The 17,578-nt window shown below is 37.0% G+C and overlaps 2 protein-coding genes and 1 pseudogene across 2 annotated transcripts in view; 2 read left to right on the top strand and 1 right to left on the bottom strand.

The window, feature by feature from the left end:
• LOC118624200 (NKG2-A/NKG2-B type II integral membrane protein-like) overlaps positions 1 to 10,435 on the bottom strand; it is a 25,864-nt gene extending 15,429 nt beyond the window's left edge. Inside the window, exon 1 of the mRNA XM_036252263.1 lies at positions 10,243 to 10,435. The gene's annotated coding sequence lies outside the window, so the exon portion shown is untranslated. The remainder of the gene's footprint in view (positions 1 to 10,242) is intronic.
• On the top strand, positions 5,795 to 6,619 carry LOC118623330 (annotated as a pseudogene).
• On the top strand, positions 6,957 to 12,668 carry LOC118623331 (endogenous retrovirus group K member 19 Env polyprotein-like). Its single transcript, XM_036250840.1, is given in 3 exon segments — positions 6,957 to 7,028; positions 11,146 to 11,652; positions 11,655 to 12,668. Coding segments are annotated over 2 exon segments (1,470 nt in total). The 5' UTR covers positions 6,957 to 7,028; positions 11,146 to 11,196.
• Positions 12,669 to 17,578: the final 4,910 nt, after the last annotated feature.

A 17,578-nucleotide genomic window follows, 5' to 3' on the forward strand; every position in this document is an offset into this window, starting at 1 on the left:
ACCTGTCGTAGGAGGCAATTATTTAAAAATGATGATGGTAGTCTCCATGAAACCAGTTTATTTGGGGTTTTGATTGTCACATTCTAAAGTGTTAAGAATGTTGAAAGATTTGAAAGGTCATGGAGAGATGAATTCTAAGTGAACTGTTGCTTCTGATTCTATGCCAGGGCATTTCCCTCTCGCTTCTGGAACCTTCCCATCACACTGCCAACCTTTCGTATTCACATGACGGAAATTCAGTTTTCACAAACAACAAACCAAAGAGTGTTTCCAGGACAAATCATGCCGGGACAAACGATCTGGACTTTAATGTGCTATTTTTAGTCATTTCCTAGTATCACATGCCCACACCCCTCCAATTTTCAAATTAACGTCTGCTAGAGCCAGTGAATGTGGCCTTATTTGGCAATAGAGCCTTTGCAAATGTAATCAAACTAAGATGAGGTCATTCTGGTGTGGCATGGATCTTAATACATATGAAATCCTATAAGAAGAGGGACATTTGGACACAGGGACAGAGACACATAGGGAGAATGATGAGATTTAGAGGCAGAGATTGTAGTAAAATGTTTGTAAATTAGAGAATGTCAAGGACTCGGGCCACACACAAAAGGAAGAGAAATGCTGGGTACAGAGACTCCTCTAGAGTCTTCAAAGTGAAGAGAGCTTGTTGACACCTTGATTTCACACTTCAAGCCTCCGGAACTGTGAGAGAGGAAGTATTTGTGGTATAAGCCAGGAAACATTAGTATATTAGGAAGTAATGAAAGTTGCATGAAAACATTTTGAACAACATAAGAGGAATTAGGAGTACCATCTGTGACAGGGAACTGCCATGCCATTGGGATCGATGGGGAATGTAATGTTTGGACAAATAAATGAAGTTGGTGTGAAAACTAGCAATGTCGATATGTACATTTGTCCCTAATCATCACAAAATATCAGTCTTCCTGAGGGTCTCAAGAAGATTCTCCATCTCCCATTCCTTGTTTCTTATTTCTCTTTTTGTTATTTACGGTGAATATCTGTCAAGGGTAGAACAGTTCATACACACTCTTTAGTCATTATGATGCTGCTTGTCTTAGTCATTTTATATCAGAGAAGCAGCTGTGGAGATGAATGTAGATTTAACTACATACGCAAAAGTCACCATTTTCCAAAGAACATCTCAGAAAGTCTGATTACTTTTACTTGGAAGTATTGGCTTTGGTCAATTAATTTCCTATTCAGGCTTATTCTCCTGATCATTTAATTTGGTGACTTCTCCTCAAAAGTTTGATGATTTCTTTTGTCTCTATATTGATAGCTGGTACTTTTCATTTGAGAAATGTTTTTCTATCACAAAATGATATTTCTATTATAATGTTAATTAATGTAGTTACAATATAAATAAGCTATATCTGATAATATTGAAACTATGTGAGGAATCTTGTGGCTGTACAAAGTATGTATTTTATATTCTGGCTTCTGGGATTTCCATAATCCTGCAGGTGGTCATATCTGCTGGTACACAACTCTCTTCTCCACATGTTCCAGTGGCTGTTATTGTAGATTAGATTATTTTTTGATGAATCTACATTCCTTTCCTCTGACCACTATGAGAAGAGTATACTTTGCAGACAATTAATAAGGTTGACCATGTGACTTGTTTCAATAATATAATGTGATCCAGAAAGTAACAGTTTATGAGTTCTGAGCACAAGCATCAAGAAGCACATTTCTGCTAGACCAGCTGAGACTTGCTAGTCACTGCTATCAGAAGGTAAAGTACCAGGTAGCCCACTGTTCAGAGAAAAACATATATAAAAAAGATCTGAACTGAATCTTTGATCTGGTGCTGAGCTCATCCAGGCCCAGTCTACATCAACTGAAAGCCAACCAAACCACAAATGGGTAAATGGGAACTAAATGAATAAAATAAATGCTTGTTTTTAAATGTCAATGCATCTGGGTTGATTGTAACAAGACTTCTACAATTAGATACAGCTACAACATACATATTATATGAAATTAATTTTTAATATTGACATATTTTCTATTTGCGAATCTAAGGAATAAATATACAGAATTTTAAAGACTACATCTATATTCAAAGAGATTAATGGATATGAACTGTTAATTCATTTTACAAATAAGAAGCAAGTATAGGACCTCTCCCACTTGTAATTAAATTATACTCAAAATATCTCTGAATGATTGCCAACTGACTAATGTTTATCCCACATTCTGTCCATAAGTAACTATTTGACTCACATGGATATTTTATCCTTTTAGTTTTATTTTCTTCTTTATTTTTTCCATTAAAGCATGCTTCTAAGCATAGTAATTAAGAGTGTCAAAAGGGGGAGATAGAGAATTTAATAAAACAAAGTACTTTCCTAAATATCTAAAATTCAGTAGAGAAAAACAAAAATGCCAAAGGACACATTATTACTCAGTGAAGCGACCATTCGCCACCAAAAATGAGCCTAATCAGGGGTAATGTTGCATGGATTCTGAAGATTTACATGTTCATTTCTTTCTCTGAGCAAGTGGGGCATATTCAAATGGCTCTCCTATAGAAACCTTGGGGTAGTTGCATAGTAAACGTGAATGCCAATTAAGAATGTATTACTCTAGGTTCCAAATTATTGTCCTCTCTGAGATAATGGGACTAGAGTCATTTCCCCCAGTCAGGTCGCTTGGTGTTTTGACAGTTGAAAGCATCATAGTGAAAGGACTTCTCTTCTTTGTTTCTCTTCTTTCTTTTTGGCTGCAGTGGTGTGGTTGACAGCTGTATGCAAGCAGGAAACTCTTGTGGTGTGTGCCCTCCAACACATATTTGTGGCTAGCAGTCACACAGTTCTCCCTCCTCCAACCTCTGGCTTTTAGGCAGGGAGGTCTTCCTATTTCCCAGGCATAGCTTGAGACCCACCCTTACCGCTACTGGCTGGCCCACTTAGAACTTCTCTGCCCTAGAGCAATCCCTGAACATGTCTGCCACAAAGGTATGGTCACTTCCCCTAGTGTTTCTCTCCTGACTGAACTGACTTATACACCTTGCCACTATGGGATAGTCAGTCCTGGTTTTCAACATTCAAGGGCTAAGTCAAATCAATAAATTTGAAAATAGGTGTGAATTCATGTTATTATAGACTTAGAAATGAGAGTTCTTTGAATTATAGTTTATAATTTGTGCATGATTTATTTTAATGAATTGCAGAAGCTTTGAAAGTGTATAATATATACCTGGATATATATTTTAAAAGAGTAATATAAATATAGATTTAAAAATAATTCTACAAAACCAAGGGTAAAGGGTCAGATAAACTATGGGCTGTAAGTAATTCTGACATGTCAATGTAGATTCATTCTCAGTAACAAATGTACCACTCTGGTGAGTGATGTTGATAATAGGGAGGTGTGCTAGTGTGAGGACAGGAGGACTAAGGGAAATCTGAGCACCGTCCTCTTAATCTTGTTGTAAACCTAAAATTGGTCTCAAAATCATATCTTAAAAAAATAGTTCTACAAAAATAATTACAGTGTCTTTGAAGAAACCAGAAACATATTCTGGAGAGATGGTGAGAGTACCATAATACCGAATTTATGTAAGTTAACGTGCCTGGTGCTTACAGACATATGTTTTTGTTTATTTTATTTTCTATTTTTCTCCACCACCCAATTTTTATTCATTTATTTTTGTTACAGATGTTTCTCCTTTTCTCCCCTAAACCCCCTCCTCCCCATCCTGCCCCCCACCCCCACCCCCTAGTATTGTTGTCTATGACCATTGGTTATGCATATATGCATATAAGTTCTTTGGTTCATCTCATCCATCCCTCCCACACCACCCCCCTACTGTGAGGTTTGTCAGTCTGAACCACTCCTTTCTATGTCTCTGGGTCTATTTCGTTCATCAGCCCACCTAGTTCATTACAGTCCATAAATAAGTGAGATCATGTGGTATTTGTCTTTCTCTAATTGGCTTATTTTGCTTAGCATAATATTCCCGAGGTCCCTCCATGTTGTCTCAAAGGATAAGAGATCTTTCTTTCTTACAGCTGCATAGTATTCCATTGTATATATGTACCACAGCGTTTTTATCCACTCATCTATTGATGGACACTTGGGCTGTTTCCAGATTTTAGCAATTGTAAATAGTGCTGCTATGAACATAGGGGTCCATATATTCTTTCTGATTGGTGTCTCAGGCTTCTTAGGGTATATTCCTAGAAGTGGGATCACTGGGAATTCAATTTTTAATTTTTTGAGGTAACACCATACTGTTTTCCATAGTGGCTGCACCAGTCTGCATTCCCACCAGAAGTGTACTAGAGTCCCCTTTTCTCCACACTCTCACCAACACTTGTTTGATGATTTGTTGATGGCGGCCATTCTGACAGGTATGAGGTGATACCTCATCGTTGTTTTAATTTTCATCTCTCAGATGATTAGTGATGTTGAGCATTTCTTCATATGTCTCTTGGTCATTTATATCAGACATATGTTTTTGTTTCTAAACAGGATTCATCAGAACTGAGCTTGTGTTTATCAAGCTTCACAAATGTACAATTCTTGTCCAACCCTGAATTAACTGAGAGTCTGAAATACAAAAGTAATATATCACTCATATGATAATATATAAGTTAATATTTTAGTGAATAAATAATTTATTTAGAGTAATATATACATACCTAAATCTGAATATTTCTTAATATTCAACAGAAAATCTTAGTTTACAGTAAACCCTCAATTTAACAGGCTTCTGATATAGTGAACAAAATTTCAGGTCTGTATGTCACATGTGAAAATTAATACCTTGTTAATTTTAAATGCTTTAAACAGTGATTTTTAAATAATTAAATTAACGTGTTTATTTGTTATTACTTCACTGTTATTTTTAACAAATCTTTGTGTATAGGCCTTATGTCGGAAAAGACATTTAGTAATTTTGCCAATATAAAGAAATATTACATATCTACAACAAAAGTCTATGTACGTGAATCCAAAAGTCACTGCTCTTAAACAATGTTCAGCAAATAAATAGCACATGATCACACCGCATTGTGTGTGATAATTGGTTCCGTTGTTGAGTAGTGTGACTTTCTGCAGCACTTTTAACATGTGCCCAGGTGCACTAATCCACACCCCAGCTGAGTGCATTTGTTTACTTGCAGAGATTGGTGAATGCTTGTATTCCCTAGACCTAATCAGTATAAATTTTAAAAATATAATAATACATATAGAAAACTTTTCTGTGAAATTAAACCTTTCATACATACTTAATTTTAATTACACAAAAGTGTCTACATAAGTGTAAACAGGTAAACTATTTTGTTAAACTAATTTTTTAACATAAGCATTCGGAAAGCCTACTTTATTTTATAATCAACTTTCCGCTTTAACAGACACCGTTTTACCTGAATTAGGTTTTACTATATTTATATAATTGTTTGCACATTGATTTTTATTTCTGAGATTAATTCCTGGCTTAGAAAGCAGGAAGGCATAAAATATATGAGTTCTCAGGAAACTTAACAGTTTGGAAGAAAAAGTTGAAACATTCAGCCACAACGACAAGTCATTATTGTTTCTGTGAGAGAGTCTAATCCATAAAAAACTAGTGAAAATGCTCAAAAAATTCTATGAGAAATCAAGTAAAACCTTATATAGTAATTTGAATTTGTAAAAATATATAGAGTTGGCCCATGTCTGGAGAAGGAGAAAGAAGTCAAGGAGGTCCAGGTGATGGCTCTAGTTAAATGCACAGCCCATCAGCATCTGATGCAATTTGTGAATAAGCAAATCAACCATGTCTCACACTCCAGGAATTGATGGTGACCCCTCTCAGCAGGTCCAGCATATCCAACATCCAGTAGGTCACACAATGTTCTTCTTTTTTTTTTTAATCCTCACCCAAGGACATTTTTGCATTCACCTTCAGATAGAGCAGGAGGGAGGGAGAAAGAGAAACATGGATGTGAGAGAGACACATTGAGTGGCTGCCACCCACACGACCCCAACCGGGGCTGGGGACAAACTGCAACCAAGATACATGCCCTTAGCGGGAACTGAACCCAGGACTTTCTGGTCTGTGGGCCGACACTCTAACCTCTGAGCAAAACTGGCCGGGGCTTTCACAATGTTCTATGGAAACACAGAGGATCTGAAACTTGGAACACCTCAAGAGTCACCGGAACAGAGGCAACAGCTGCAATAGAAGCAGCAGTATCCTAACCAAGTTGCCACAGAAACAGATAATTACGGTCGAGTTTGGATCTCCGTCCACCACCCTTAGTGACCAATATCAAAAGCAAATGCAGAAGTATCGCTTCATGGCTGAGTTCACAGCATCACTGACAAACTTTCCAAAGGTCCAGAGGCAAGTTGTTGAGAATGGAAGAGTTTGTTGCTTGAGTGGGATCCAGTTCCAGAGTATCTGGTGGTTTTCAACCTCAAGAGCAGGTGCAGGATGAGGCAATTACAGAGATGACCTCCACCTTATTCATGAGAGTCTTCCATTAGGCAACTTGAAGTCGACATTATGGATAATATTGAATTATTTAAAGATTTGGGAATAATAATTTATGAGCAAATAGATAGCACAGAAGCCAACGTTGAAAATGCAGGGGTGTAAGGTCTTATAGAGTTAAACCTTGTTATTCTGCACACAGATAACTTGGAGCCCAGATGTCTTGCAAACAAGCTCTGGAATGTTCATATAACCTTGGAGAGCACATAGCTTGCAAACAAGTATGTTACAACATATGCCTGCAAACGGGCTATGGTTGACTCCCAAGGAACTCATTGACCTTACAGATTAAGGAATAGTTTGATTATAACAAGAGTGAAGTCAGTGAATTCTTGGGACCTAGCCTAATGTAGATAGAGAATATAAAAATAAAACGACGCAGTACTCTGTGCTGCAGTCTTGTACCCTGTCTTTTGTGTTTGTCTGTTTCTTTGTTCATTCCCTTTCCCCCCCCCTCCCGACACACGGGAGGCAACAAGTGGCGTAGTCGGCAGGATCCGAGTCGCCGGATTCGGTAAGTAAAATAAGGGGAAAGCGGAACCGAAAAGGTTGCCCCTGAAAAATAAGGGGATTTTTGGAATCAATAATCATGGGAAATTCCTCATCGAAGGAACAAGAATATAAGAATTTACTTAAAGGGTTGTTGTACTCAACAGGAGTAAAAACAAAAGAAAAGACAGATCAGTTGTTTCAGCATATAGGGACTCATTGCTATTGGTTTGCGTCTCAGCATAAGGTTCAGCTTAATCTTAGAGAATGAAAGAAGTCCTTAGGACTCTTCGTAAATGCCATCAGCAAGGCAAAACTGTGGATTTGAAATTATGGACATTGTGTGGAGCTATTACTCAGGCTCTTAGGTTACTAGATAGTTCATCTGCAGATGCTGCTTCCTTGCTCTCTAATCAGGAAGAACAGGCTACTCAAGGGACTTGACCCGAAGAGCAGCGAGAAAAGGAGAGGGTATATGAGACAATTCCGGAGTCATTGCCTGGTCCCGATCCTCCAGATAGTGAAGAAGAGGAGGAACATTTAAATCCAACAATTTCTGAATCATCGTCAGAGGGAGACTATGAAGCGGGCGCTATGGAAGAAGTAGTTTCACTTTTTAAGAAACTGGCGAAACGAAAGTATAAACACAAGGAGTCTAAATCTAAGACTGTTGTTCCCTCGGCTCCTGTTTTGCCTGCACTCTCCTCTCCTCCTCCTTTTACTCCTGCTGCGTACCCTGTAGAATCTCCAGTGGCAGCGAGAGCACAGGATAGTGAGAGACATCGGTTTCTCTTGGCGGCCTCTATGCTCGATAATGAGGCTTTGCCAGAGGATGGTTTATTAGCATTTTCTACAGTCCGTCAGCAGAGCCGGGGAGGGGGATGCGGAGGGAGCGGACGCAGCTGGAGCTGCTCCCCTGGCGCTGGTGGCAGGTGGGCTGCGGCAAAGGTCCCTAAGGTCCTGGCTTCCGTCTTTGGAGGGGAGGGCTGTGATTGCTGTTATGGAGCGGGCTGTGCCGCAGCTCATCCGCGCCCTGCGCCGGAGGGACCAAGGCCCCGCTCCCTGGCCCTGCTGTCTCCTGCATTCCCAGAGAAGGTAGAGCCCCTGGGAGGCGACGGGCAGGTAAACCTCGGTGTTGAGGCCGGTGGCACCAACAGGTCCCTCAGTACAGCCCCGACTTCACATGTTTCAATGTTGTTTGTTTATTGCGCAGCTGTTAGTACTACCATATAGGGCTTTTAACACTCAAAATGCAGAGCGATCAGGAGGATTTGGAAGTACTGGGAGACAAATATTTTAGGAAACATTAATTTCTGATGATCGCCCTTCTATCAAGCTATGCATAGAAGATAAAGAATTTACAGGACTTGTAGACACAGGGGCAGATGTCTCCATTATTGCAAAAGCCTTTTGGCCTAAAGAGTGGAAAAAGGAGATAGCTGACTCCACCTTAACTGGTATTGGAATTTCAACATGTGTAGAAAAAGGAACCAGGCCATTCCGATGTCTAGGTCCTGAGGGACACACTGCTCTTGTTCAATTTTATTGCACTGACATTCCTATCAATATTTGGGGAAGAGATTTGCTACAACAATTCGATGCCTTCTTACATATTCCTCAAATATCTCCAGCCGCTCGTAATATGATGTTTAAAATGAATTACAACCCCTTCAGGAAAACTAATAGCCACTGCTCTTATACCTCAAGCTTTACCTTTAAAATGGAAACAGACGAGCCCGTCTGGGTAGAGCAGTGGCCATTACACAAAGAAAAGCTTGAGGCTTTAAAGGATTTGGTAAAGGAACAATTAAGATTAAAACATATTGAACCATCTACGCCACCTTGGAATTCTCCTGTTTTTGTAATAAAGAAAAAGAGTGGACAATGGAGATTATGAACAGATTTACGAGAAATTAACAAATGTATTGAACCAATGGGAGCTTTACAACCTGGTCTCCCTTTACCTTCTTGCATTCCTAAAGGCTATAGCATGTTAATCATTGACTTAAAAGATTGTTTTTATACAATCCCTTTACAAGATTCAGACAAAGAAAAGTTTGCATTTACAATACCTGAATACAACAATAGGCGTCCTGTTGAGAGGTATCAATGGAAGGTACTTCCTCAGGGAATGTTAAATAGCCCTACTTTGTGTCAAGAATTTGTAGATCGGGCATTACAGCCCTTGCAGGAGCAGTTTTCTGACATTCTTTTATATCATTACATGGATGATATTTTACTTGCAGCTCCCACTAAGGAAAAGAGAGATTATTATTTTCAGGAACTACAACAATCTTTAACTAAATTTAGTTTAAAAATAGCTCCTGAAAAAGTACAATTAGAAGAACCTTATAATTACTTAGGATATATACTTACTCAAAAGTCTATTAAACCTCAGAAAGTACAAATAAGAACAGATCAATTAAAAACATTAAATGATTTTCAAAAATTGTTAGGAGATATTAATTGGTTGCGTTCTGCATTAGGAATTCCTACAGTAGCACTCCAAAATTTATTTGCCACTTTAGAAGGAGACTCTCAATTAGACAGTCCTCGAGAATTAACAAAAGAAGCTTTACAGGAATTAGAATTAGTTGAACAACGAATTTCTGAAGCTCAAATTCAATATTATGATCCTCATTTTCCTGCTCAACTGTTCATATTCCATACTGATCACTCTCCTACAGGATGTATTGGACAAAATACTTCTATTTTAGAATGGATTTTTTTGCCTAACAAATTTGCTAAACAGCTTACCACTTATGTTGAAAAATTAGCTATGTTAATTTACAAAGGAAGAAAACGAATTAAACAATTACTTGGTGTAAAGCCAGAAAGTATTATTACAAGGTTACATAAAAAACAAGCTCAGCAATTAATTCAAAATTCTGAGGCTTGGCAAATTGCCTTAGCAAATTATCCAGGAACAATTGACAACCATTATCCGGCTTGTAAATTATTTCAATTTTTAAAAGAGCATTCAATTCTTCCTCATAATCCTATTTCTTCTAAACCAGTTAAAGGACCTACTGTTTATACTGATGCAAATCAAACAAAAATAGCCTTTTGGTCAGAGGGTGTCTCTAAAACTGAAATTTCTCCTTGGACATCTGTGCAGCAATCTGAATTATGGGCTATTTACAGCGTATTACAAGAATTTCCAGTAACCAGTCTAAATATTGTCTCTGATTCTCAATATGCTGTATTTACAGTAAAACAATTACCTCAGGTTACTTTACCTTCAGTAGGTAAAACTGCAATTCAGAAAATATTTATCCTGTTACAAACTTTGCTTTCACAGCGTGCCTTACCAATTTTTATCACTCACATCAGATCACATTCTTTGCTTCCTGGGCCTATGGCTTCAGGCAATGCGCAAGCTGATGCACTTTTATCTGTGTACACTGCTCAACAAGAACATCACTTGCATCATACTAATGCAAAAGGCTTGTGAGCTAGATATGCTATTACAAAAAAAGAAGCATTAAACATTATAAAATATTGTCCTATTTGTGGTCCTCAGAACCTACATCCTCTGCCTCCTGGTGCTAATCCTAGAGGGCTCTCTGAGAATAGAATTTGGCAGATGGATGTTGTTCATTATACTCCTTTTGGAAAATTAAAATATATTCATCACACTATTGACACATATTCTCATTTCCAATGGGCTACTGCAGCTACAACAGAAAGAACTTCTGCAGTAATTGCTCATTTGTTGGTATGTTTTGCAGTTATGGGATTACCTGCGACCCTCAAAACTGACAATGGTCCAGCTTACACTTCTGCAACATTTGCCTCTTTTTTACACTCCTGTAACATTCAACACATCACAGGCATTCCTGGCAATAACCAAGGACAAGCCATTATTGAGAGAGCGCATCGTACCTCGCGCCTTTATTTACAAAAAATAAAAGGGGGAACCAGACTATTATCCCCGCATCAGCAATTAAACAAAACATTATTTACATTAAATTTTTTAAACATTTGGACTCAGAATCATACAACTGCAGCTGAGAAACATTTTTCCTCATGTAATCTAGAGGACCGACAACCACAAAAAATATGGGTGAAAACTGAAGAAGGGTTGTGGGAGCCTGCCCTCTTGTGGCATATGGGGCGTGGGTATGCTTATGTATCCACAGGTGATTCATACTTCTGGCTCCCTAGCCGAAGAATAAAGTTCCAGCCCGAAGATGAGCGACAACCAGATTGACGAGATGTTATTCAGATCACTCTCCAATCTAACTACCAATCGCTCTTTCATGGTGGGAACCCGCCAGGCGCAGCCTCCAACATGGGGCCAATTGAAGAAATTGACCCAAGAAGTGGAGAAGACACTTCAACGCACCCGACAACCTTTCACTCCTGCCAATCTTCTCCTGGCTATGATGGCGGATGTGACCTGCCAGGTAAATATAGCATATGCAGAAATTTTTACTTATTGGGCATATGTGCCTAATCCTCCTCTGCTTCAAGCAGTAGTGTGGGGAGATATTTCTGTGCCAGTGTGCACTAATGATTCTCGACCATTGCCATTCCCCCGATGCAGTGGCAGAGATTTACATCCTTCTAGTTTGAACACAGCCAATAATGTTAATATAACTTTAGCTGTACGGGGGTTCCTTTATGTATTGGTAATAATAGCTTTTGTTTAAAATTAGCCAATCAAGCTTGGGCAGTTAAGTTTAATCATTCTTCACTTGCTTCCTTCATGGCTGTAGTCACCATGAAAGCTTTTCAGCATTTCTCTTTAGTAAATTCAACAGAAGAAGATATACCAAATATTCCTATTTGTACCTTGACATCATTTACATCTCCTGTAACTCATTTTGAATGGTTAAGATGTCGAGCTCATTTACCTAGAATGCTTTTAAATGATACAGTTACAAATATTGCAATTCTAGATTGGAGTCCGCATGGGTTTTTTCAAGAAAAATTCTCTAAACATTCATTAAAATGGCACAAGACAAATAATAGCTTGAATGCCTTGGGTAGTGTAACTTTAGATGGGAAGGGAAATGAAACTATAGTCTGGCAGGAAGGAGGTTTTACTCCGCCTGCACCATTCTTAAAAGGAATCACTGTCACTCAAGAACATATTTGGAAATTGGTTGCAGCTTCTGAGCCTATTCACTTTAGGAGAGGAAACATGTCTTTAAATATTTCTGATACTTCTGGTCCTTTCCATGTTACTATTCATAATAATCATACTTACTATGTACAGAATTGTGTTAAATACCCATATATACTTTTATCTGGGAGATGGGGATGGAATATAACTCAAGGGAATATTAAATGTACTAGCTGTACATTTAATGTAAGTTCTGATAGTCGTTTAGTAGCTCAGATTCGACCTGATTTATGGATACATGTTACTCTTACCCGACCCTGGAATGATTCTATTGGACTAACAGCCCTATACAATACGGTTCCACAACTGCTGAAACGTTCCAAGAGATTTGTGGGCTTAATAATTGCAACTATCCTGGGACTTGCTTCTGTTGCTACAACTGCTGCTGTAGCTGGTGTGGCTCTTCAACAAGGAATCCAGACAGCTGACGTTGCTGCAGAATGGTATACAGATGCCCATACCCTGTGGGATCAACAACGGAATTTGGACTCTCAGCATATGGACATTGAAAATTTACAACATACTGTAAAATAGTTAGGTGATCAGGTGTCAATTTTGTCAACTAAAATGTTATTAAGATGTGATTGGAATTCAACTCAAATATGTGTAACTCCTGTCTTATATAATGTTTCTCAAGAATAGAATAGAATCAAAAGAAATTTATTCTAATATTACTGAAGAAATTTTAGCATTACAAGAAGAAATTACTGCTACCTTTTCACGTAAATTGCCTCAGTTGACTGGTCAAGAAATGCTTAATGGTTTAACTGATGGTTTAGCTAATCTTAATCCTTTAGGACATGTACAAACTTTGCTAACTGCAACCTTTGGAAATACCTTTGTAATCTTGTTGCTTTGTTTTCTTGCTTATATAGTCTACCGGCGATGGTCCCAAAGAAGAGTGAAAAAGAAGTTAAGAGAAAAGCTAGATGCTGTTGTAGCTCATGTTAAAAATGAAAAATAAAAGCGGAAAATGTAAGGTCTTATAGAGTTAAACCTTGTTATTCTGCACACAGATAACTTGGAGCCCAGATGTCTTGCAAACAAGCTCTGGAATGTTCATATAACCTTGGAGAGCACATAGCTTGCAAACAAGTATGTTACAACATATGCCTGCAAACGGGCTATGGTTGACTCCCAAGGAACTCATTGACCTTACAGATTAAGGAATAGTTTGATTATAAAAAGAGTGAAGTCAGTGAATTCTTGGGACCTAGCCTAATGTAGATAGAGAATATAAAAATAAAACGACGCAGTACTCTGTGCTGCAGTCTTGTACCCTGTCTTTTGTGTTTGTCTGTTTCTTTGTTCATTCCCTTTCCCCCCCTCCCGACACACGGGAGGCAACACAGGGGTGCATGTCCAATAAGCCAACCAGCAATTGTCAAAGGCAGCAGAATATCAGAAAAAGGATCCCTGCATGTTGCTGAGAGATGCACAAGCCATTAATGAAATATAGAAATAGACAGTTGAGCTAGCAATGAAGAATGGAACAACCTGTTAGCCTTTATATTTTAAATGACAATGTCATAATTATTTTGACTCTGGTTTTTATTTGTATGTTGAGATTTGAATGCTATTTCCATTAATATAAACAATAAAATGCTGCTAGAGAGTCAAGTAAGAATTGAGAAAATTTGTATTCTTCTTGTCTAGGGCTGCTCCCATGTTTCCCCCAACCCCGATCTGAGCTCAGTGAGTAGAAATCATCATTTGTACAATTTGGGGAAGCCTGCAAGTATCAATGGCACTGTTGCCACAGGGGAAGACTTGATCAGAGTGGAAGAGGTTGTTAAATTATCCATTTCCTTTTCAGTGCAATGTGCTGAATTTACTAGGTTATAATGAGTCTTTCTTCTGTTCCTAGGTTGTGCTCTCCATTGCAGCAAACACAGTGCAAGCCATAAATGTAACAGGAAGCTACTAAAAATGTGAGAGCAATAGAAGAGATGAAATTAGATCTCTACATGTGCTTGACTGATGGGAAAAAAATGTGCACATGGGTCAAAGAAAACAAAGATGATTTAGTAAAAAATAAAAGACAAATGGGACTTGAGAACTGATTTCAAATTTATGAGTACACCCCTACACACACACACACGCACACAGACATTACATAGCAGAGAGGGGAAGCCATACTGACTTGAGGTATTTGAATACATTTTAAAATATCATTGGTTTTCTGACAGCTTTTAGAGGGGAGGAAGATGCAGGGGACTGGATGACAGAAGGCGAAGAGATTAGCCAAAGAGCATATATGCTTAATCTGTAGAAACAGACAACAGTGTGATGTTGACCAGAGATAATGGGGTGCAGAGGCTGGGTGCTAGGGGCAAGAGAAATGGGGACATCTGTAATGGTGTCAACAATAAAAATAAAGTTATAAAAATAAGTAAATAAAAATATTTTTAAAATCTAAGTTGTCAACTAAGCTATCAATTTGCAAGGCGATTCCCTAGTAAACCAGGCTAAAAATAAAAATAAATACGAATTTTTAAACTGAGTAAGCACACTTCTAAAGAGAAGATTTTACACTAAAAGTTTATTCAAGTTACAAAATAAAATCAATCTAAGAAAGATGAAGCAGAATCCATATTTACTATACTATATTATATAAAATATGTACTTAAAAATTTGAAAACATGCAAAGAAACTGAAAAATGTCTTCCATATGCAGGGGAAGAAATTAGTCAATAGAATCTAACTTTTACTGGGATAAGATGTGTTTATTAGAAAAATATTTTAAAGTAACTATTATAAATATATATTTATATGCAAATTATTTAAAAAACTATGTTCAAGTAACTATATGAAAATATGATGACTGTGAGAGAATAATTAGAGAAATAAATGATGTGAATGAATCAAATAAAAATTCTGAGTTGAAAAATACATTTTATACATTGAAAAATTCACTACATTTCTTTAAAATTTGAGATAGAGAGGACAGAATTGATGGAATTAAAGATGGAGTAATGAAATTATTAATTCCTGAGCAAGAGAGAAAAATAAACTCAGTCTCAAGACCTTTAGAATAGTGTCAGAAAAACCGACATAGGTATAAATATTGTCTGAGAATATGAAGACAGAAAGATGGGAAAATAATTTTTGAGACACAATGAATGAACAACTTCTTACATTTTATGTTAAAAATATATATATAGTTCCATGTACATAAAGTTATTCATGAACAAAAGGTCCTCTATTACAAATTATGTTCTGTCAATTCAATAATGATGTAGGAAAGTGTAAACTTCACTTCTACCACACAGCATCACAAATACAGCATTACAAAAAAATTCTCAATATATTGTAGACCTAAATGCAAGTTAATCAACAAAGAAAAATGATAAACCTTAAAGAGTAATGTAGCAGATTATCTTCATGAACTTTGACTAACTTCTGAAATATGTCCAAAATAATTATTAAAACCCAAAATGAAATATCTGTCTATGGCAAAATTAATAAATGCTGGTCATTAAAAGACTCCAATGTAAGACTAAAAATGTTAGTAACAGTGAAAAAAGCTACTTGTATCTTATAAATTCACAGAAGAGCTCATATCCAAAATATAACAACTCCTTGGAAGGAAAATAACAGGCAACATACAGGAGAAATGGTCAAGAGACATTAATAGTTATTTTTCAATTCTCGTGGTACAGAATTTCATAATAATTAGTGCCCAGAAAGATGTGTTCAATCTATTAGTAATCAGGAAAATGTCCATTAATGTCATAATGATACTTTTACATAAAGATCAGAACTTATAGCATTGAAATTACTGACAGTACTAAGTTCTGGATCATGGAACTATTGGATAAAATGTGTATTTACACAATAAACTAAAAAATGCTGGGATACTTTAATAAATTAGACAGATACATATATTTATGGCCTTGAAATTTCATTGTGATGCATAGAGAACAATAAATTATAACTACATATACAATTATAATAATATAACTATGTTGATAAATATTTATTTTATTGTTATAAATATAGTGTTTATAGTATATAAATATGAAGTATTGTATGTAACATTTATACATAATATAAATTATTTTAGGTACAATATATACTTTTTATTTTTTTATTTTTATTGTTGAAAGTATTACAGATATCCCCCTTTTTTTCCAAATGACCCCCTCCTTTCTGCTCCCACCCTTCTTCTGTCTTCCCCAGCCTACTGTCTGTTGTGCATATAAACATATAAGTTCTTTGATTTATCTCTTCCCTCTCCTCCCACCCCCATTCCTCTGAGGTTTCTCAGTCTTTTCCCTACTTCATGATTCTGGATCTCATTTGGTCAACAGTTTATTTTGTTCATTACGTACCACAAATAAGTGGGATCACGTGGTACTCATCTTTCTCTGACTGGCTTATTTCGCTCAGCTTAATATTCTCCAAGCCCCTCCATGTCATCTCAAAGGATAAGAGATCTCTCTTTTTTACAGATGCATAGTACTCCATTGTGTAAATATACCACGTTTTTTATCCACTCATCTACTGATGGGCACTTGGGCTGTTTCCTAATCTTAGCTATTGTAAATAGTGCTGCTATGAACATAGGGTACATATATTCTTCCAGATTGTAGTTTTAGGCCTTTTAGGATATATTCCAAGAAGTTGGATCACTAGGTCAAATGGCAGATCCATTTTTAATTTTTTGAGGAAACATCATATTGTTTTCCATAGTAGCTGCACAAGTCTGCATTCCTACCAGCAGTGTGCTAGAATACCTTTTCTCCACATCCTTGCCAGAATATGTTGTTTGAGGATTTGTGAATTCTGCCATTTTGGCAGGTATGAGATGTCTCACAGTCATTTTAATTTGCATCTCTCTGCTGATTAAAGATGATGAGCATTTTTTCACATGACTCCCACGCATTTGTATGTCCTGTTTGGAGAAGTGTCTATTCAGGTCCTCTGCCCATTTTTTAATTGGACTGTCTTCCTTTTGTTGAGTTGTATGAGTATTCTATATATTTTGGATATTAACTCCTTATTTAATGTATCATTGGCAAATATGTTCTCCCAGAGAGTGGGTTCCCTTTTCATTTTGATGCTGGTTTCTTTTGCCATGCAGAAGATTTTAAGTTTGATGTAGTCCCATTTATTAATTTTTCCTTTGTTTCTCTTGTTCTAGGTGATGTATCAGTGAAAATTCCACTGCATATGATGTCTGAGATTGTTCAGCCCACATTTCCTTCTGGGATTTTTATGGTTTCATGGATTACATTTAAGTCTTTTATCCATTTTGAGTTTATTCTTGTGTATAGTGTAAGTTGGTGGTCTGGTTTTTTTCTTTCTTTCTTTCTTTCTTTTTTTTTTTTTTTGCATATAGTTGTTCAATTATTCCAGCACCATTTATTGAAAAGACTGTCTTTTCTACAACGTGATGTATTGCCTCCTTTGTCAAATATTAATTGTGCATATTGTCTTGG

The sequence above is a fragment of the Molossus molossus genome, unplaced genomic scaffold (assembly GCF_014108415.1).
Source record: "Molossus molossus isolate mMolMol1 unplaced genomic scaffold, mMolMol1.p scaffold_m16_p_10, whole genome shotgun sequence".
Lineage (NCBI taxonomy): Eukaryota > Metazoa > Chordata > Mammalia > Chiroptera > Molossidae > Molossus > Molossus molossus.